Source organism: Macaca mulatta, chromosome 20 (assembly GCF_049350105.2).
Source record: "Macaca mulatta isolate MMU2019108-1 chromosome 20, T2T-MMU8v2.0, whole genome shotgun sequence".
Lineage (NCBI taxonomy): Eukaryota > Metazoa > Chordata > Mammalia > Primates > Cercopithecidae > Macaca > Macaca mulatta.
In genome coordinates, this window is record NC_133425.1 from 68,733,803 (window position 1) to 68,756,352 (window position 22,550).

At 38.0% G+C, this 22,550-nt stretch overlaps 1 protein-coding gene across 1 annotated transcript in view; it reads left to right on the forward strand.

Moving 5' to 3' along the window:
* The window catches only part of HYDIN (HYDIN axonemal central pair apparatus protein), a 469,694-nt gene that overhangs the window by 160,076 nt on the left and 287,068 nt on the right, over window positions 1-22,550 (forward strand). The window contains exon 12 of the mRNA XM_077984568.1: window positions 7,421-7,520. Coding sequence (XP_077840694.1) covers window positions 7,421-7,520 — 100 coding nt within the window. The remainder of the gene's footprint in view (window positions 1-7,420; window positions 7,521-22,550) is intronic.

Consider the following 22,550-nt stretch of genomic DNA (forward strand, 5'->3'; position numbering starts at 1 on the left):
TGTTATTTTTTCTGCTTGGGTCTCTTGGGTACCCTGAGAGAGAGAGATTCAAAGACAAAAAACAGTCCTGAGAATTGAGAGGCCAAGAGTATCATAGGGCAGAAAGAGAGAATTAAGCTTTTGCTTTCCATGGGCATCAAGGAGTCCTCTGAGGAATGGCAGCACAAATGTGCTGGCCTTATATCTGAGCCCTGATGCTGCTGGCTCAGGTCATGCTTTGAAGATGCAGCAATTTTCTGAATACTGAACCCTTGATATTTTCTCAAAAAGAAAGGTCTGAGAATTTAAAGGTATTTACCTAAAGTGCTCCTAGCTGATTGGTGGACGTTAGCGAGCAGGGGAACATTTCTGCTTCTGTTAGCAAATGTCTCCTGGATCAAAGAAAACTTCATCCAGTATCCCTAGGGAAGTTTAAGCCTAATTTAACTAAGCCTTAAAAAGAGAAAGAAACTTGATCATTTCTTTATTACCATGTAAGTAATAGTAAACCATGCTTTGTTGTCATCTAAGCCTGAAGAAAACCTGCTGTTCCAGCAATTCATACTTGAGAGCACAGCTCAAATTTAGTTTACTTTATTTTTCCCAAGCGGGCATAGCATGTGAGCTCAGCAGAACCAGGTTGGGTGGAAGCCCAGATGGCTAGCAAAGAAGAAAGACCCAGCTTTTCACTACACACTCCTCCCACTTCTCCTACCGTTATAGCCTTGAGTCACATTGCAAACATGTGGAAGCTGACTCTTTGGAAATGGAAACCAGAAAGGAGAAAGGACAGGAATGTGCTGAGAGCAAACTGTCCTTGACAAGTCACAGCTTCTCCATCAGTGTGGTTTTCCCACTCCTCAGCCTTTGTTTATCAGGATCATCCTTTCAGATCCTTGCGCTCAGCGACACTTTTTCCAATTGTTTGGTACATTCGCTGTTGTATTGGAGTATCAGTATAGGTGGCAGGAGGCCTGGGAAGCCTTCGAAACAGCATGGTTCCTCAGGGCTCATTAATTAAGTTAACAACCTTCCCTGCTAGACAAGACACAGTTCTGTTCTCTCCAGAGAAAGGCATGAACATCACACACAACTATCTCCGCTCTATAGAACCTCAGTGCACTTTTCACTGTATTTGGGTTGGAGGTGAGATCAAGATAGAATACTCCTTTTGTGAAGCTTCCTCTGACAGAAGGTGAAATCTTAAAGCCCTCTCTGAGAAACTTTTATGGTCATATTTTGAGAATCATAACTTAACTTGATTCATAGTTTCTTGTCCCAGGAAAATAATGAAGCAGAAAAATCTCTTTGCGTGTCATGTGTCAATTCGAACTTTTCTCTCAATGATAACTAGGATAGTTTGGCTTCAGTTTTTTAGCTTTCGTTTATTTTTCTGTTTCTCTTTGAGACAACTGCTGTTTGCCCTGGGTGAATTTATAGAGAGCCATGATTTCTCTTACTGATCTGGAAGGATCTAGACAAGCAATTGAGGGTAATGAAACAGATTATAGCTTCTGTAATCTGTGGTTCTTTTTTCTTATTCTTTGATAGAAATGTGGCTTTTGGAGCATGTTTTCATTTCCCAAGAGAAATTTTTTATGTTGATGTTTTTTCTAATATTTAAAGGAAAACTATTAGACAGCTGAAAATATTTGTTTATGTGGTCAAGAACATTTCCATTTGGGTGAAACATGGTAGAATTCATCACCTATTATAGTTACTCTTGACATCATTATTCCCCTCCGCTGCTGTGAACTGACTGGACCCTGGCCTTCACCACAGGATAGCTTGATATAGATCCACCATGCATTTCTCAAGAGCTGCAATGTACTAATGTTGACTTTGTCATCCAAAGGAACCTCCCATGTGTCACCTTCCAGAAGTGACTGGAAGGATACAAGCATGCAGGGTGCCGGGCTATGTTTATCAGACAGGAACACCAGGTGTTACGAAGCCTGCTTGAATTGTAGTATTTTTCAGTTTCTTCTGGCCTTTTTTTATGATATTGTGAAAAAGGTGAGGCCTGACTCTTTTTATAATTGCAGTGGGTTTAGGGAAGTTAGGGAAAAAAATATTACAGTATCTTAGCTCTGCCACTTACTATTGGTCTGGCTTTGGGTAACATACTTCTTTTTGCCTTGATTTTCTTATCTTTAAAGTGATAATACTACTTCACAAGGTGGTAATCATTGAGCTAGTTAATGTGGATAAACACTTAACACAGTGGGGGGAACATGAGCTCTCAGTGGGTGGTTACGAATATTATGATTTGTAGTTAAATACATGTGTCTCTTGTCAGATTAGAGAGTATGATTGGAAAGCATAGCATTTGAGTGGGCAAACACGTGGATCATTCTTCTAAGTGTAAGTTGGGAACTAGAACATAACTATTTTATTTGATAGATGTAAAAGTTGAGTCATATTGTAAACTACTTTTTAGATAAGCCAGGTAAATTAAATATGTATATAAGTTTCTGTTCTTGCACTTTGGTTTTTTTGGCAAGATTTATAAGAAATAATCTTTCAAAGAAGGAAGGAAGGAGGAAGGAAGGGAGAAACGAAGGAAAGGAGGTAGAGGTATAATAGAGGGGAAGGAAGGCAATTTTTCAAAAAGATTTTTAAGGATTTTCAAGGGAGTTTTTTTAAAGAGCCGCTTTAAGTATTGCTGATACAATTTTTAAAAGGTGAGCACTTTTAAATGACACCTTTCTCGTGATCATATTTATCATCTATCACAAATCAGTGGCTGTTTGTTCATAGACAGCTTTCAGAAAGTCTCAGAACTGTGGCCATCAATTCACTTGGTTGTTTATTCTTGTTCCAGAAGGAAGCATGAAGTTCCATGTCCACAGATATTTAATAATTTGGGTAGAAATCACAATATGGGAATTAGCTTTAGGCTTGAAAATTTAAAGTTGATTTTTTTCTAGCAGGTCACTTTATTAATAACTAAAATGCAATTACTTTACTCATTACGGATCTGAAGGAACATTAAGACCAAGAAGGAAGATAATTACAATAGAACTGAAGGCCATTTTGATAATTCTTTTGAACAAACAAGGTCATAGTCACTTACAGATTCAATCCTATGTACCCAACCTCTCATTTGGAGCAGGAAAACAGGCAGTCATGGGAGAGGGGTCACATGTAGAAGACTTGCAGAATGGGGGACGCAGATCTGTGTGATGGGGCAGGTTTTGTAGAACTGGGAAGAAGGGATATTGATGTCAGAGCCAGGAAGGAAATTTCTGGATGTTTTGATTTTCAGAAACGTTAGAACTGAGTAATAAAGAAAGAAAGATTTTTTTTCAGAGACATAAATGACATGGAATTTAATTTCAGAAGTGTTAAAGAAGTCATATGAAATCTTTCAAATATATGAAACTGGAAGTGGGGTCTGAAGTTGAGGCTTATTACCTATTTCTGAGGTTTGCTCTCCTATTTGATAGAAAATGCTATATTGAGTTTTTGCTGTAAGGAAATAGAAGTTCTTTCTCTTTCACTTAAATCCCAACTGAAAAGTAGAAATATCTTGCATGTTCCTAACTCCTTCAAATGAAATAACATTGAAGCATCCCTCTGTGAGAGGAAACTGAATGAGCATGCTGTTTTCAGATACACATAACCCTCTTGATACACGGTACCTGCTTCAAGCCCAGGCGAGGAGTTTATAATACATCGGGTTTGTCCTTCCTTTATCTCTCAGGCTCAGTGAAGGCTGCAGGTTACAAGTGGATGTCGCAGGCAGAATAAGACAGCTGCAGCCCACAATAAGTAAGCACTGAGCCCACAGCTCCATTTGCTCAGTCTGAACCCTGTGGATTCGGATTTCTTTGCGCTGGTCTTCCCACCAAGCAGAAGGGCTTCTCCATCTCCCAGGAGCGTCCATATCGGATGATCTCTCACTGATGGCTTCTGAATGTCAACGCTCCCTCCCCTGGGGAGATTCCAGTCACTTCTCTGAAGTGTGTCTATCACCACTCACTCACATCCCACCAGTTCTGCTAATAATACCTCTTTAATGATGGCAGTCCAAGAGTGTTTCTGAGAGAAACTGAAGTGTGTTACCTTCTTCTGCACATGGACTCTGGATACTTTTGAAAGCATTCCCAGTCCGCTTCAAACCATAAGACCCTTGACTTGCCCATTTGTACTGAGCTTATATGATTTCCAGTGGGGGCCGCTTCCTATGATTCTGGTGAGACTTCCCTACCCTGGGTTCCCTCAGGATCTAAGATAGCCCCTGGCCCTTTGGTCAATCCATTTGTGTAGGAGCAGGTTAGCTGTGTCCATTCTGTTTACCGAAACAGAGCAGAGTATAAACCCACCAAAGGAATGTGTTTGTGTCACGGGTGAGTAAGGAGCCCAGGATTTCAGTAGTCCTGAGATGAGATACCTACTGATACGCCAGTTATTGGCTGAGCTGCCTCATCTCCTGGCCCCCTTAGTCAAATCTAGCCATGAGTGTTTCCAACACTCCATATCACTAAAACCCCCACCACCAATCAAAAGGGGCCAGGTATTTATCATTTATCAGAAGAAAACAGATACTTATTTCAAGATTTAGAAGGGCGCCACAGTGAAATGCCTAAATAAATGAAAGTGCTCAGGACTTCTGTGTTCCCCATATGATCTCATAGGTGTCTTTTGGCTCTACAGTTGTGTGACTTTTGAGGTTCTGGATGAGGAGAAAATGGTAGAAGTAGGTTGCAGAGATGAATAGGTGTCTGCTACTGACTACACAACTTGCAAACTGAGTAGACATGGCAGATTCAACAAATATTTATTGAGCACCTGCTAAGAGCCATGAAGAATGAAGTCTCCTTGAGGGTCGTTGCTGTTCGGCCCCTACCCAAACCAGGGATGGCTTACTCTGGTCTGGGCTGGGCTAGAATGGCAACCACCCTCAGGGAGACTTCATTCTCACAGGCTGATCTGGGGATGTGAGGTCTAAAGGAAACTAGGATGTATAAGACATTTTAAAAAGTATATTCAGTGACTGTTCACTGTCTACCCAATGTGTTCCCAGTACCAGGGCTTCAGAGAAACAGAAAGATGTGGGCCGTGACTGCAGGGAACTCATACCTTAGCCCTTAGCGGGATGATAAACATGTATACAAACATTTTACAGCATATGTGGTAAGTGCTGTGTCTATATAAATACAGCCCAGAGGGGTCACAGAGGATGAAGTACTTGACTTCCTTGGTGGAGGCACCATGTTCTTAACTTTTGAGGTGACAGCATAAGAAAACATTCTTATTCTATAAAAATAGAGCAATGGCCCGAGGTATCATACCTGCATGATTTTACAGCCCTCTCTGCTACCCCTTAAGCCCTTGTGCCTCCCTCATTCTGAAGTCAGGAGAGACACTGCCTGCAGAGTACACTGATCAGACTGATTGTGTTAATAAATAAACCCAAATTGACTCTAGATTTTTATTTTCCCCCTCTTGTTTGATGTCTGCATTTTTAAACCATTTTATTCCTTTTGAAATTATTTATTCCAGAAGTATGTTCATTTCTAGCCAGACTGCAAATAGAGAATGCACCAGGGACTGTCTGGAGCTGGAGCCTAATTATTTATCAAGTCGTCTTTCCTTAGTTTTCTATTTAGCTGGCGGGACTGTTTATAGATTTCTGGATGTGTTGATCGTTTATGTTCATTTGGCCCTATTTACAAAAATCATACAAAAAACACACACATCTTTTCCCCTTTTCAAGACTTTCATCTTAGTCCTTCTAAGTAGTACAAAAATAACATCGATCATAGTAGTCAGTTACTTACTGAGTTCTGACTGAGCATGGGGCAAAGTGTTTGACTTGCATGACTTCATCAGACCTCAGGAACCCCTTTGAGGCAAGTGCTATCAGGATCTCCTTTTACAGCCTTGAGAAGCTAATGCAGAGGCTGCAGTTTACGTAGTTAAAAAAATTAAAGTATACCTCACAAGGAGATTCTGATACATTGCATTTTGCATTACCATTTTAAAACTTGGTTTCCTGATTCTGACTTTTGGGTGGTTCCAATTAAAGGGAGAAATGCCGCACTGGAGTAGAAGCAGGGTTTGACCGAGCTATTCTTCTACCTCGGGCCATTGCTTTGTTTTTATAGAATAAGAATGTTTTCTTATGCTGTCACCTCAAAAGTTAAGAACATGGTGCCTCCACCAAGGAAGTCAAGTACTTCATCCTCTGTGACCCCTCTGGGCTGTATTTATATAGACACAGCACTTACCACATATGCTGTAAAATGTTTGTATACATGTTTATCATCCCGCTAAGGGCTAAGGTATGAGTTCCCTGCAGTCACGGCCCACACCTTTCTGCTTCTCTGAAGCCCTGGTACTGGGAACACATTGGGCAGACAGTGAATAGTCACTGAATATACATTTTAAAATGTCTTATACATCCTAATTTCCTTTAGTAACTCATTATATGTTCATAAAGTCACTGAAGTTACCTTTGAAGTTTGTTTCCAATTTGTACCACCTCATAAGTTATCAAGAAGTGTATGTTTACTGTCTGCTGGGTGAAAGAATGCTTTCTTGTATTTATTAGAAAAATGTTCCCTTTAAGTTTCCTGGAATTGAACCCTTGTACACTGTTGGTGGGAATGTAGATTGGTACAGACATTATGGAAAACAGTATAGAGATTCCTCAAAAAATCAAATACAGAACTGTCATGTGATCCCACAATCCCTCATCTGGGTATATCCCCAAAGGAAATGAAATCAGGATCTTGAAGAGATCTCTGCACCCCCATGTTCATTGCAGCATTATTCACAACGGCCAAGTTATGGCAGCAACCTAAGTGTCCAGCAACAGATGAATGAAAAAAGAAGTGTATACATACAATGGAATATTATTCACTCTTACTAAGAAGGCGTTCCTGCTACTTATGACTACATGGATGAAACTGGAGGACATTGTGCTAAGTGAAATAAGCCAGACACAGAAAGACAAATACCACATGATCTCACTTATTTGTGTGTGAAATCTTTAAAAAAAGGTCAAACTCATAGAGACAGTTTGGTAAGAGATTGGTGGTTACCAGGCATCAAAGGGTGGGGTGGGGGGGAAATGGGGAGATGTTGGTCAAAGGGTACAAACTTGTAGTTATAAGTTCTGGAAACCTAATGTAGTGCATGGTGACTATAGTTAATAATAATGTATGATATACTGGGCATTTTCTAAGAGAGTAGACAGACCAGGTGCTCTTACCACACACACACAAGTTAACTATGTGAGGAGATAGATGTGTTCATTTCCTTGACTGCAGTAATCATTTCACTATGCAAATATATATCAAAACATGTTGTATACCTTAAACATATACAATTTTATGAAAAAAAATTTCATAGAGTTATAATATAATAACACTTAAAAGCAGTGTCTTTCTTTTGTCATATTATTTTTCAATGATTCTTTCATGTTTTTCAGGAAGGTGATGTCTGGCCCAACTCATCAGCTGAAATCACCGTGTACTTTAACCCACTAGAAGCCAGGCTCTATCAACAGACCATTTACTGCGACATTTCAGGTAGTGACCTTCTCCAAGTGGTAAACTCAGGTAACCAGGCACCCAGAGCATAAAGTGTGGTGCCTGTGTGTGTGTGTGTGTGTGTGTGCACGCACGTGTTCACATGTGCATGGCAGAGCACGATATTGATTAGGGGAATTATGGATCCAAGCCCTGCCCCTCTCACTTCTTTCTAGAACAGATCAAACTTTAAAGTACTTCACAGTTGTGGTGGCGTGTAGAGAAAATGGAAACTATATTAGTCCATTTTCATACTGCTGATAATAACTGCCCGAGACTGGGTAATTGATAAAAGAAAGATGTTTAACTGACTCACAGTTCAGCACGACTGGGGAGACCTCAGGAGACTTACAATCATGGTGGAAGGCAAAGAGGAAGCAAGGCAACTTCTTCACAAGGCAGTAGGAGGGAGAAGTGCTGAGCAAAGGAGGAAAGAGCCCCTTATAAAACCATCAGATCTCATGAGAAGTCCCTATCACAAAAACAACATGGGGGAAACTGCCCCCATGATTCAGTTACCTCCACATGGTCTTTCCCTTGACACGTGGGAATTATGGGGATTATAATTCAAGATGAGATTTGGGTGGGGACACAAAGCCTAACCATATCAGGGACCATGACTGTTAGAGCAGTAAAAATATTGCTTGTGACAAATTCCCACAATCTCCTTTTTTATTCCTTTTATAGTATTGGGTTACTAATTTTTTCTTTTTAAGTTTTACCAAAATAATTCCAAGTGGGATGGGAAGGCAGCCTGGCAGAGGCCAGAGCAACCAGAAGGGTGTACAGGTGAGATGGCAACCTGGAGACTTGATACGTACAAGGAAATAAGCAGAAAAGTCAATACATTGAGGATGATGGGAGCCAGTATTTCTCACTCTTGGAGGAAGCAGATACAAACATGGAAAAGAGGGTGAAGCCAAACTCTTTGAAATTGGAATGGAATTAGAGTTGTCAATGTGAACTCAGAGTTGTTGAGTTCATACTGACATGTATGAATAGATATAAAAATAAATATACATGTAAATGTGTGTATATGCATGTGTACATGCCTATGTGTATATCCTAACTAGGTCCGTTGAGAAGTCCTGGAAGCTTTGAGACTCTATAGCAGTGAGCACACCAATCACCCAAAGCTTGGTTTCTAAATGCCACTTATCAGTGAAAGGAACTGGTTAACTCCAGGACCAAGGTAGGGAAAGAACAAGATGAGCCTGGATTATCTCCTTTGCTAGACAGTAAGGAAGTGCTCAAAGAATGATAGGCACATGTCGAAATGACACAGAAGCCAGCAAAGAAACTCCCACTGACCATATTTGGAATGAGTCAAAAATCAAAATAATAATACTAATAGGTTATTATAATCCATTGAATAAATAGAAATTTTTGAATCCATTTAGTGTACCATTTGGCAGTCATCATTACAATAACCAATTCAGGTAAAAAGCATCAATGGATATTAAGAAAATGGGTGAAAGTGGGGCATGGAATAGTTTCAAAACATCTTTCCTCAAAATGCTTTTATAAAGGGGAGAAAACTAACTTTGCAGTGAAGAAGCCTGGGAGATGCTATCTTAGTTTATCCCAGTAAGCAAATCAACCTCTCAGACCACACGCCAGGATGCAGTGAGAACACAGCGTCCCATCTATGACATCAAGGCCAAGATACATAAATCGGATCTAATCAGGAAGAAGCATCAGGCAATCCCAAATTGAAGAACAAAATAAAATGACCAGCCTGTAATCTTTAAAAATATCGAGGTCATGAGGGCCGGGCACAGTGACTCCCGGGTATAATCTCAGCACTTTCGGAGGCTGAGGTGGGAGAACTTCTTGAGTCCAGGAATTCAAGATGGTCCTGGGAAACATAGTGAGACCCCGTCTCTACAATAAATTAAAAACGTAGTCAGGTGTGGTGGCACATGCCTGTAGTCCTAGCTACTTGGTAGACCAAAGTGGGAGGATCACTTGAGCCCAGAAGTCTGAGGCTGCAGTAAGCTGTGATTGTACCACGGCATGCCAGCCTGGATGACAGAGTGAGACCCTGTCTCAAAAGAAAAAAAAAAATCAAGGTCATGAAAGTCAAGAAATCCTGAAGAACTGTTCCAGGTTGAAGGAGACTAGAGAGACGTGGTAACTGGGTGCAATATGTGATCCTGGATTGGGCCCTTTGCTATAAAGGACATTAGTGGGCATGGGATAGATATTTAATAGAAGTTCTTGTACTACTCTGGAAACCTTTCTGCATTTTAAAAATGTTTCAGAATTGTGTTTAAATGCCAATGCCAATAAATAAGTAAAACATGTAGAGAGTAAAATTATGAAGCTAAATAGTAGTCTGTGCCACCAGTGCTACTTCCAAGAAGTTCTTTTGGCTGTTTCTTGTGATGGTGGTTTCCCTTGCCAGCTCTATGCTTGCATCGCTATTGGTGGATTTATTAACTTTGTACATTTTCTTTTGACTCTCCAGTGTGAAAGATGAGGGTTTAGTCCACTTATCGGTTCCTAGGTTTTTCCCTTTCCTAAGTTTATTGAGTTAGGATTTACATGCAGCGAAATTCATCGTTGTTTGCAGCATGGTTCTGTGAATTTTGACAAACCTAAATAGTCATGTAACCACCAAAATCGAGATGTAGAAATGTGTATCTGAGATAAAGCTCCCTATGCTCCTTTGCAGACAATCCTGTCCCCCAACCTCAGCCCCTGACAACCCAATTATTTCATTTTATTTTATGAGCTTTATTTATAGCCTTAAATAATACACTTAAACCTGTATGTTTTGTTCCATCAACTTTACATCATCTCTTGATATGTAAGGATTTTGGTGCCTATAATTAGGTTAGCCCTGACTAAGTCCACTAGCCTTCTCCCTCTAGCCTCTGTGAGCTGTTCTATTTTTATATAATCATTATTGATAACCATTGTTAGGTCTTCTTACATAAATATTATACATCGAAGAGCCAAATAGGTTCTGGGATTACATTTTATCCTGTTTGTTCACTGCTCTGGTTCCTAGTCACTCAAAGAATGTCCCTAAGGTCTATGTCAAGTATGTTTTTTCTTTACCAGTTTATCAGTTACTCACAATTATGCCTCATTTTAGTTTGCTTCTTAAATGACTCTTTTGTACAGCTTTTGATCCCCCCCACCCGTGGTTTCTAATTCCTTATTTCTTCACTCTTATCTAATTTTATAATTCATTCTCTTCTTCTCTTTGAAGACACTGATCAGAGCCTATCAGCTTCTTATTTTAATTCAGATCAGTCACCTCCTGAATGAACAGTTGTTATCCAGGAATTTAAAAAAATATTTCTGTGTGTTCAGTCACACCTTTTCATTCTCAGTCGACTCAAGTAACTTCCTTAGAAATGATATATATATATATAATGTGTATATAAATATATAGAGCTAGAAACTTTGATCCTTGAATGCCCAAAAATACCTTATTTTGCCTTCATACTCACTTGGTAGTTTAACTGACTATAGGATCCCAGGTTCAAAATCATTTCTCCTCAGAACACTGGAGACCTTGTGACTACTTGATTGTAAAAATTCCAAAGCCTGAGGTCATCTAATGTCCATTCTTTTATAGACAGCCTTTTCTTTATTTCTGGATGTTTTGGGGGCCTTCTTTCCATATTTGGGGTCTGAAATGTGATGAAGTCATGTCCGGGAGTGGATTTTTCTTATTCATCCTCCTCAGCCTTCTACAGGCCATTTGAATCTGATGACTCCCATCACTTCAGCTCTAAGAAATTTTATTGTGTTGACCGGATGCGGTGGCTCAAGCCTATAATCCCAGCACCTTGGGAGGCCGAGTTGGGCGGATCACGAGGTCAGGAGATCGAGACCATCCTGGCTAACATGGTGAAACCCCATCTCTACTAAAAAATACAAAAAACTAGCCGGGTGCGGTGGTGGGCCCCTGTAGTCCCAGCTACTCAGGAGGCTGAGGCAGGAGACTGGCGTGAACCCAGGAGGCGGAGCTTGCAGTGAGCTGAGATCCGGCCACTGCACTCCAGCCTGGGCGACAGAGCGAGACTCCATCTCAAAAAAAAAAGAAATTTTACTGTGTCTTTGATATTCTTTCCTCCATTTTTTTTTCATTTTATTCATCTGGAAAACCTATGAATCCAATGTTAGACCTGGAAGATTGATCATTTGTTGTCAAAGAACAAGATTTTAATCATCAAACACTACTAAGAAATAACACTAAATATAATTCAAGGCTATGCCTAGAGAAATACTGATGTTCATGAATCAAGAAAGATGGCAGGTGCATGCTGTGTAGCTGCAGCTCTCCGCAGCCACCAGCAGACCTGTGGCCAGCACCTGTGGCATCATTCCTGATGTGCAGAGCCACCGCTCTGAACTTAAATAGTCTGCTTGGTACCTTACTGCTATTCAGTTATTCAAATGGCAGTTTTCCCTTTTATACAGATGACAACAACAAACCCAAATTACTCTGACTCAAATTGTTTCCCTTTGCAGTTGAGACTTTCCTTGCCTGTCTTGAACAGGTTCAAGAAAGCATTTTGCCACGGTGGTTTCAGGGCATCTTCCATTTTGGAACTTTCTTGGTACCGCTTGCAGAGGTACAAGCGGATGTTAATCAAAAACTTGGAATGTTTTCTTTTTTGCAGTCAAGGTCAAGCACTGAACTTTAGCGTTTGCCAGTTGCTTTGCAAGACACATAGCTCAGTTTTTTCTGAATACTTCCTAGCAATCTTTCATTTCTACAATCATATTTTCAATATTCAAGACCTCTTTTGTTCTGTATTCCTGTTTCATAACTAAGTGTTCTTTTATGGATGCAACTTCTTCTCATTAATCTGGGGTAATCATTTGAATTTTAATTTCTTAAAAAATAAATCTTATGTTCTCCGAATTGCCCATAATGTCAGCTGTTTGTCTTTCATGCTTTCATGGGGTTCCTTTCAATGCCTTCTGGTCCATGGTCATTCATTCGTATATAAGAATGAGAAAATGGCTTTCATGTTGATGGTAGCTAGTGCTGCTTACCCCTGCTGTTGTATATCTAGGTTTCCCAGGAAAGTATGGCTGATGTGTTTGTGAAGAGTATAAGAGTGCACTGTCAGCAAGAATGCACATCATTTGCATCCTTCAAGTGCAAAAATTCCCCTGTTCTGCCACAACCTGCTGTTTTCAGTCCATGTCTATGCAGTCACTTTTTTTCTGTGTAAAAGAGGCTCAGGCAGTCTAAGAATGTGCAGAAGGATGGGCCAGGGGGCCCAAGCCTATACTACCCTGCACCTCCCCCAGGTGTGTGTCTTCTCCTGATGATGTTTCCCTCACCTTCCCTCGATATAACCATCACCTCGACTTTTATGATAGTTGTTTCTTGCTTTCATGTATAATTTTACCACCTACATATTCATCCATAAGCAAAATAGTATAGTTTTGCCTGTTTCGGAAGTTGATATATTGATACGTATTTTTGAAACTGATACACATATATACAGGACTCATCCTGTATATCTTATGCTGCTAGCACCAAGAAAATAAAGCTGCTCAATAAATGTTGATTAAATAAATAAGCAAATAACTGGAAAAAAAATGACTGAGTGAGTGAATCCCGGTTTGATCTGACCTCTCCCTTGCATGTGAGTGTAGAATTCTCCAGATGTCCCCAGAATGAATGCAGAATGGACTAGGAGTTTTTGGATTGATGTGAGTCTGTCTCCATCGTGCAGACCAGCATCACCTGCAATGGACAGCCTAATAGGGTCTAGAGGAAATGTTAGCACAGCAGTGTCAGACGTGGGTTGGAAATGCTCCAGTGGCCCCCATGGCACAGGTGGTGGGACCTCCCTCCCATCTGCAGCTCCCTGTGGACGTCGTGCTTGGCCCTCTTTCAAGGGGTTGGCTACTCTCCAGGAGGTTCCCAATCATTACACAACGAGTGAGATTTCCCTATTGTTTAGTTTGTAATTCTGAATTCTCCCACACAATTCACATCCTGGGTAAGCTGAAAAGTATAATTTTCCATCTGCACGACATTCTTCTTTATTTTATTAGTGGATTATTAAAAGATGCTTGCCAGGGAAGGGCTTTGCTTACATAGTAATTCCATATTATCTTCCCTATAAATTCTGTGCAATTCTCTGTGTCTTTTCAAGAGCTGACGATGATTCCTTACTATTATCTTCAACGAGTTGGTAAAACCTGTTGGTCTTAGGTCACTAAGAAATACTTGTTAGACAGATAAAAATGCTCCTTCCCTTGTTTTGTTTTGTTTTGCTTTGCTTTAAGATATATGTGGCATGTGGAAGAAAATACATATAAATAAAGCTTTCCTTCTCATGTCGTTTTGCGTAAACGACAGTATACTTTGCATAATGGTTTTAACATTGCTTTTAAAATATTTCCCAGATTATACATAACACTAAATAAAATATGTCATTCTTTTCATGATTGCATTGGAATCCTTTGTATTTATATACCACAATTTAATGTTTAACTTTGTGTCATTATTGAATAGAATACAGATTCAGAGATTACATAATACATTTAATGGGAAGCACAGAAGTGACTTCCCAAAGATGTCCAAGTCCGAACCCCCAGTATCTGTGGACATGTTACATTAAATGGCAAAGAGGAATCAAGGCAGCAGATGGAATTAGTTACCGACTTTAAGTTAGGGAGACTATCTTGCATCATGTTGGTGGCTCAGTATAATCACAAGGGTCCATAAATGCCGAAGAAGTAGGCAGAAGGTTTGGTCTCAGTGTCAGAGGGCTGTGATACGAGAAAGTCTCAACTAGTCATTTCCAGGCAGTAAAGATGGACAAAGTAAGGAATTCAGGGAGCCTCCAGAACGTAGAAAAGGTAAGAAAATGAATTCCTCCCACCCCAGAGTCTCCAGGAAGGAATGTAGCCCTGCGAATACATTGATTTTAGCCCAGTGAGACCCACCGTGGACTTTGTTTATAGTTGTGTCTTCATCTTGTAAAATATTTTTTTAATTGACAAATAATAACCATACATATTCATGGGGTACACAGTGATGTTTCAGTATGCATAATGAACAGCAATCAGATCACTTTGAACTTTTGATGTCCAGAACTTTCAGATAATACATTTGTACAGTAAGCCACTAAGTTTGTGACAGTTTCTTGTAGCAACAATTGGAAACTTATACACATACCGGTACATTATAACAAATAATTATAAGGCAAACACTATGTTATTGCCACCAAGATCAATAATAGAATATTTTCAGCCCCTAGAAGCCTCAGTGTGTTCCTTCCCAGTCACACTCCTCTCACTGCAGCCTCCCCTGAAATCACCACCATTCTGTTCTTGATGACCATCAGGTCCTTGCTTTTGTTTTTTGTTTTTGTTTTTTTGCTTATGATTTAAAAAAAAATTTTAACTTTTATTTTAGGTTCAAGGGTACATGTGCAAGTTTGTTTATGTTGTGCAGATTTTTGTCTTGTCAAACCAGTTCTAAGCCTAGTACCCAGTAGTTATTTTTTCTCATCCTCTTCTTCCTCTCATCCTCCACCCTCCATTAGGCCCCAGTGTCTGTTGTTCCCTTCTTTGTGTCTGTGTGTTCTCATCATTTAGCTCCCACTTATAAGTGAGAATATGCAGTATTTTGTTTTTCTATTTCTGCATTAGTTTGCTAGGGATGATGGCCTCCAGCTTCATCCACATTTCTGCAAAGGACATGATCTCATTCTTTTTTATGGCTATGTAATATTCCATCGTGTATATGTATCACATTTTCTTTATCCAGTCTACCGTTGATGAGCATTTAAGTTGATTCCATGTCTTTGCTATTGTGAGTAGTGCTGCAATGAACATATAAGTGCATGTTTTCATGGTAGAACAATTTATATCCTTTTGGGTATATACCCAGTAATGGTATTGCTGGGTCTAATGGTAGTTCTATTTTTAGTTCTTTGAAGAATCACCACACTGCTTTCCATAATGGTTGAACTAATTTACACTCCCACCAACAGTGTATGTGTTCCCTTTTCTTTACAACCTGACCAGCATCTGTTTTTTTGTTTTGTTTTGTTTTTTGACTTTTTAGTAATAGCCATTCTGACTATATGAGATGATATCTCATTGTGGTTTTGATTTGCATTTCTCTAATGATCAGTGATATTGAGCTTTTTTCATATGCTTGTTGGCCACCTATATGTCTTCTTTTGAAAAGCATTTGTTCATGGTTTTTTTTTTTTGCCCATTTCTTAATAGGATTGTTTGTTTTTTTTCTTATAAATTTGTTTAAGCTCTTTATAGATGCTGGACATTAAATCTTTGTCAGATGCATAGTCTGCAAATATTTTTTCCCATTCTGTGTGTTGCCTCTTTAGTCTGTCCATAGTTTCTTTTGCCGTGCAGAAGCCCTTAAGCTTAATTAGATACCATTTGTCAATTTTTGCTTTTGTTGCAATTGCTTTCATGTATAGTTTTTACCCCATGTATGTATCTCTAAACAATACAATTTAGTAATGCCCGTTTTGAAATGTACATACCTGAAATGAGCCTACATGTCTCATCTATGTTGCTACTTTTGCTCTAGTTGTATTTCATTTTCATTGTTGTACAATGTTTCATTATGTAAATATATGTTCAGAGACAGGAAATAGCAGGGAAGGCTATTGGTCATAGGGGAGGCCTCTGAGGATGCGTGAGATTTAACTCACATCTCCAGCTGCAATCCTCTTTTCTTTTGAAAGCTTTTGATATCTAGGAACCACGAGTAGAAAGAGGTACAAAAGCATAGTTCCTGCCCTCAGAGAGCATAGAATTCAGTGGAGGAAGTGACACATAGTCCAACAGTTACAGTGCACTGCTACACAGCGAGTGAATGAATAATATTATAGAAGCAGATACAGGGTACACAGCTCAGGCTTGGGATGTCAAGGAAGGCTTTCCAGAGAAAGTGAGTCTTGAAGTATTTATTAAGCAAGTAAAAACAAAAACAAACAAAGGCTGGGCATGTAAGGCAGGGAAATATTTTGTGAAAATACATAAAGAAGCATTATGTGAAAATACATAGCAAGAACATGAAGAGGCAAAGAATTGCAAGTTCTTAGCGTATGACTGCCATGGAGATAGAGAGAGAGGGAGGAAAGGAAAAAGAAGCTGAAGGCTGGAGTGGTAAGTAGGATCCATTCATAAAGGGCTGCCCTTGGATGCCAGCCTAAGGACATTGGACTTTCTGCTGAGTGCAGTTGGCAGTCACTGAAGCACCCTAAGCAGAGAAGTGACCTGCTCAGGTCTGAATATGGCAAATATAACATCATGAAAAGCCTTTCCATTAATCTGAAACTGAACAATTTTTCTGCATTTTAAGTCATTCTGTTTTCTTAGAAGTAGTTAAATCTGTATGCTAGATATTTATAAAGACTTGCTGATGGTTTGATCTGGCTCTTGAAACTGATCTTTCATCTATTTTGGCTTTCTAATGGAATGTGGGAATACCTAACTTAATCATGAAGATTACCTTTTTAAAAAAAATGCAAAGGGAAGCTACACATATTTGGTTTGGATCAGCATATGGGAACTTCAAAAAGAAGTAACACACTCTAATTTAAACTGTGAAATGTACTGCTAGGTAACATTGATAATGGGTGCTTCAGAGTCAAATGCAGAAAAGCAGCGTGGTGGAAATGATTCCAGATGCTCCCACTTCCTTCAGAGACCCAATTAAGATAAAACCTTATTGTCCATTTGCTTTTTGTGCATCATAAAAGGGAAAATTTTGAATTTTTAAGACAATTTGGGGCTTCTGATTTTTATCTTAATTGAATTAAAGAATGGAGATTGAATTAGATTTATTAAAAAGAAAATCACCCCCAATCATTGAAAACATTTTTGAGTTTTCAGAATAATAAGTAAGTATTCTACATATTGGAATATGTAGAATATTACTCATATTATGTTACTCAACATCTCTCCAGTGTTGTTTTCCTCTTATTTCAAATTTCTCCTTTTGGAATTTTTTTTAGATAAATTATTTCCCGTAGAATTACCATGTCTCTTAAACTTTTCTGCACATTTCTGATCTCCTGGTCTCACTATGATGCATTCTGGGTATTTTTCTAAGATCTTTCTTCTAGTTGACTAATTCTTTCTTCAACTATATCTACTCCAGTGTATTCATCTATTCAGTTTTTAATTCATTGACTTGGCTTTTTATTTTTATATATATAAGTTATATATGTTTGAATATTTTCATATTTTATTCCTTCATTATGGTTTCTATTTCTTCATTTATCTCTTCAAAGATTTTTAAGAATGCTATATGAGAGTTTTTTATTACCTCAGACTCTTAGGGTACCAGTTCACATGTTTGTAGTAATCACTGATTTTCCTCCTACTAGATTGTTTCTCCAGATAGTTTGAAATGTTTGTATTATGAACTCAGTTTTAGCATGGGGTACCGAATTATGAAACTATTCCCTCAGAGCAGATTTTTATTTCTTCTGCTAAGGGTCCTGTGATTTTTTTATTTTCTCAGCTTCTGATTCTTGCACCTATCAGATAGTGTAAATTTGGATCTCATATGTATACATGGGATTTTGATTTATCATAGGAGGCTCTTCCTCCTATTCAGAATTCTAAGTAGAAGACAGCCTTCATCACTGCTTCCCTAGACCAATGAATAGAATTATTCTAATTGCCTTTGTGAAAAGAGGTAGTCTTTCTATGGTCCTGGATTTATGCTAGAATCTTAGTTTAATTCTCCATTCCCAGATAGGAACAAGGCTGTGTCCTCTCTCTGTGAGAGTATGACTGGACCCACTAAACTGTATCTGGTCTACAAATCTCTGGGCCTTCTTTGGGTCATCTCACTAATTTACTATGCTAGCTGAGTTCCCTTTTTATTTCTAGAACCTGTTATTTTCTTTCCTTTGTTTTGAACCTGGAAAAGCAATAAAAATATATATTTGCCATTTTTAAATTAACGTTACTTATTTTTTTATATTTTGGGTGAAAGAATAGACTATATCAGTTAACTTGGACATACCATCAGAAGTTAATGTTATTAATTTTCATATATTTCTCAAAATAATGTCCTTAGAGAATCTGTATCAGAATCCCCCTGGCTACTCATTAAAAATGTGATTCTTGGGTTTTATCTATGTTTTATTGAATCAAAATCTGTGGAGATGATGCTGGAGAATATTCATTTTAAACAAAGACTACAAAGTAAGGGTAGTAACTAGTACAAAGTTGCAGGATATGAGATCTATATAGAGGATTGAAATTTTAAAAGGCGGTACCACTTACAATAACATTGAAAAATATAAAATAACTAGAGATAAATTTGACAAAAAGTGTACAAGACCCATATACTGAAAACTATGAAAGATTAATAAGAGAAATGAAAGACCTAAACAAATAGAAAACTATAGCTTGTTCATAGATTGGTAAATTCAATGTGGCTATTCAATAGCATCTTAATGACATCTTAATGCCATTTCTCCCCCAAATTCATCTATAGATTTAATTGAAATCAAAATTAGAATGCAAGATGGTTTTTTTTGTAGAAATTAACATGCTGATTCTAAAATTCATATGGAAATGCAAGCAACCTAGAATAGCCGAAACAACTTTGGAAGAGTAAAATGAGAGGACTCCTACTACCAGAATTCAAGGCGATTTTTAAGCTACCATAATCAAGATAATCCAGAATAATCTCCCCATTTCAAAATTCTTAATCACGTCTTTTGATTTATGAGATAATATTTACAGATTCAGGAATGCGGATGTGAATATCTTTAGGGGCCATTATTCAGCCTGCCATAGATCTCATGTGGATTTCCAGCTGTTTTAGCTCTTTACACTAAATAATCCATCTTTTCTCACTGATATTCAACATCAGCTCTCTCATAAATCAAATTTACATAATTTATGTTCACATTATAGTTTATGAACACATTTGTATATAAACACGAAGACACTTGCATATTAATCTTATTTGTGTCTCAATAATTCAGTAAGGTAAGCTGGAATTATTTATTTTACAGATGAGAAAGCTAAAGCTTAGAGAATTTAGGTGAGTTGTGTGTGGGGCTTCTTAATCCAAGATTTGAATTCTGTGTTGTGACAGTCCTGGTCCCTGTCCTGTATCACACTACCCCATGGTTCCTGTGAAATAGTGCAACCCATATTCCATTCTTACAACTCTCAGAAACAGTCAGGTTCCCGGCCCATCCAGAAACTCTGTCCAGATTTTCTAAAACATGTTAAAACACCTATATAACAACTCATCAAAGATTCCCGTATAACATAAGGCATTTAAAACATTCAAATTACCTCTATAATGTTTAAATAAGTAAGTATATACATGGGTATATTGGTTTATAGCATGTAAAGATACTGTACAATTTTAGACATGAATTACATTTTCTTTCTACACTGCTGTAAACATGAACTGTAATACAAACAATAAAATAAGTGTTAAAGATTCTAAAAGTCTAGGATCTAAAGATTTTATCTAAATCATTCCCTGGTTGGTGGTTGCCCTCAGTACCTGGCAGAAACAAACTCCAGGACCCATGAAAGACTAAACCATCAGGGAAATTGTGGGAAGATGAGCTGATAATGCATAACACATTTTAAATAAGGAAAGTACGAAACAAATCTATCTTGTCAGAGCAGCTGAAGGTCGGGCTGTAACACACTACATCTTACTGCTGAAACTCAAGCAAACATAAATGGTTTTGCTGGCACATGCATACATTCGTATCATAATTATATTATTATTTTCATTTAGATAATGAATTTAGGTAAAACAACTTATATCATATTATTATTGAATGTGAAAATTCTGATAATGAACTTTGGGGTTCCAAGAAATACCTGTATAATAAACAATTTTGTGCACACAAACATACAACAAAATATATTAGTTAACATTTCAGCAAGTTTTAGTTTTGTGTTTTTAAAATTTATATTAAAATTATGCAAACTAATATTTGTATTATGTAGGTAAGGTATAAGGAATAATAGTAAGATAAACAACCATGAACCTGTCACCCACGTTAAGAAATGGGACTTTACCATATCTTTGAAGATCTATCTGTGTCCTTGTCTTTCCTGCATAGAGGTAACTATCCATTTAAAATTTTTTGCAGTCAGTTAATCATTTTCTTGCTTTTCTTCATACTGCTTTTTAGCCATATGTGGGTATAACCCATAACAATATATAACTTGTTTTTGCATGTTTTAAACTTTACATAAATATTATCATACTATATTTGTTTTTCCGGGATTCACTCATGTCATGCATGAGGCTATAGTTTAACAGTTAATATTCTATTATATGAATATATAAAAATTCCTCTCCAGTTGGACATTCATGTTGTTTCTAACTTAATGCTGTTATGTTATTGAGAATAATGCTCTTATGAACATTCTTGAACATGTTTTCAGGTACATGGTGCCAAATTTTTCTAGGATATATCCCCAGGAGTGGCAACTCCAGGACATACAGGATGTACACACTAAGGTTTACTAGGTAATCAGACTTCTCCAAAGGGGTTGTGCTAGTCTACTTTCCTACCTGCAGGAGATGTGCCTATAACCTTACTCCATAACCTTGACTACTCTTAGTATTGATCAACTTTTAAAATTTTGCTTCTCTGCTAGATGTGAAATGGAGTCTCACTGTGGCTTTGATTAACATTTCTGCAATTATGAATTTCATTATATTGATGAAAATAGCATGTTATATTGACTGGCCATTTGTGTTTCATCTCCTGTGAAATTCCTATTTGGCCTTTGCCCATTTTTCTATTGTGTTGTCTTCATATTGTTAATTGGTAGGGGCTTTTGATGTATTTGGGATGTAACTGGCTTGATATGTCCTGCAAATATCTTCTCCCAGTTTTTGTGTCCTGTCTGTTCACTCTCATTAAGGTGATTTTAGTGAACAAGAGTTTTAATGCAATTGCATTTGATATCTTTTATTTTATAATTTGCTCACTTTGTATTGTTAAAATCCCTTTCTCTACACCAAGTTGGTAAAGAGATCATTCTGTATTGCTTTCTAAAAAGTTTTGTAGTTTACTATCACATTGATCCAACTTCAGTTGACTTTTGTGTAGAGCAGATGGGTGGGACTCTGTGTTAGTTTCTTATTGCTGCTGAAACAAGTTATGAGTAACTTAGTGACTTTAAACCACACACATTTATTCTCTTACAGTTCTGGAATTCAGAAGTCTGAAATCAGTTTCACTGAGCTAAAATCAGATGTCAATAGTACTGGTTCCTTTTGGAGATTCCTGGGAAAAATTTGTTCCCTACCTTTTCCAGCTTTTAAAGCTGCCAGCATTCCATGGCTTGTGGTTGCATCACTCTAATCTGCTTGCATCATTGCGTTGTCTTTTCATCTTCTGTGTCGAATTTCCCTCTACTTTCCTCTCAAGGACATTTGTGATTATATTAGGTCCCACCAAGATTATCCAGGATAATCTCCCCCTGTCTAAATTATTAATTTAATTACCTCTTTTGACATATAAGACAACATTCACCCTTTTGCCATATAGGGCAATATTTAGATTCAGGAGTGAGAATGTAAGTATCTTTGGGGGCCGTTATTCAGCCTACCACAGATCTTACGTGGATATCAACTGATGTAGCTCCCTACACTCTGTGCACTATGTAGTCATCTTTCCTCACTAATATTCAACACCTGCTCTGATATAAATCAAATTCACATGTATTTGTGCATCTATTCTGTGTTTTCTCTTCTGTTTCCTTTGTCATTTTGCACTTTGTGCCCCAGTACCACACTATCTTAATTACAATAGCTTTCCACTAGATTTGAGTTTATGAAAGGGCAAGTTCTCCCAACTTATTCTTCTTTCAGCATGTCTTCTTTTTATTGGCCCTTTGATTTTCCATTTAAATTTTAAAATCAACCCACTACTCTCCACCAAATTCTACCTGCTGGCATTTTGTTTAGCAGTACATTGAATTTATAGATATAAATCTGTTGGGAGAAAATGGACACTCTCGATGACATTGAATCTTCCTTTC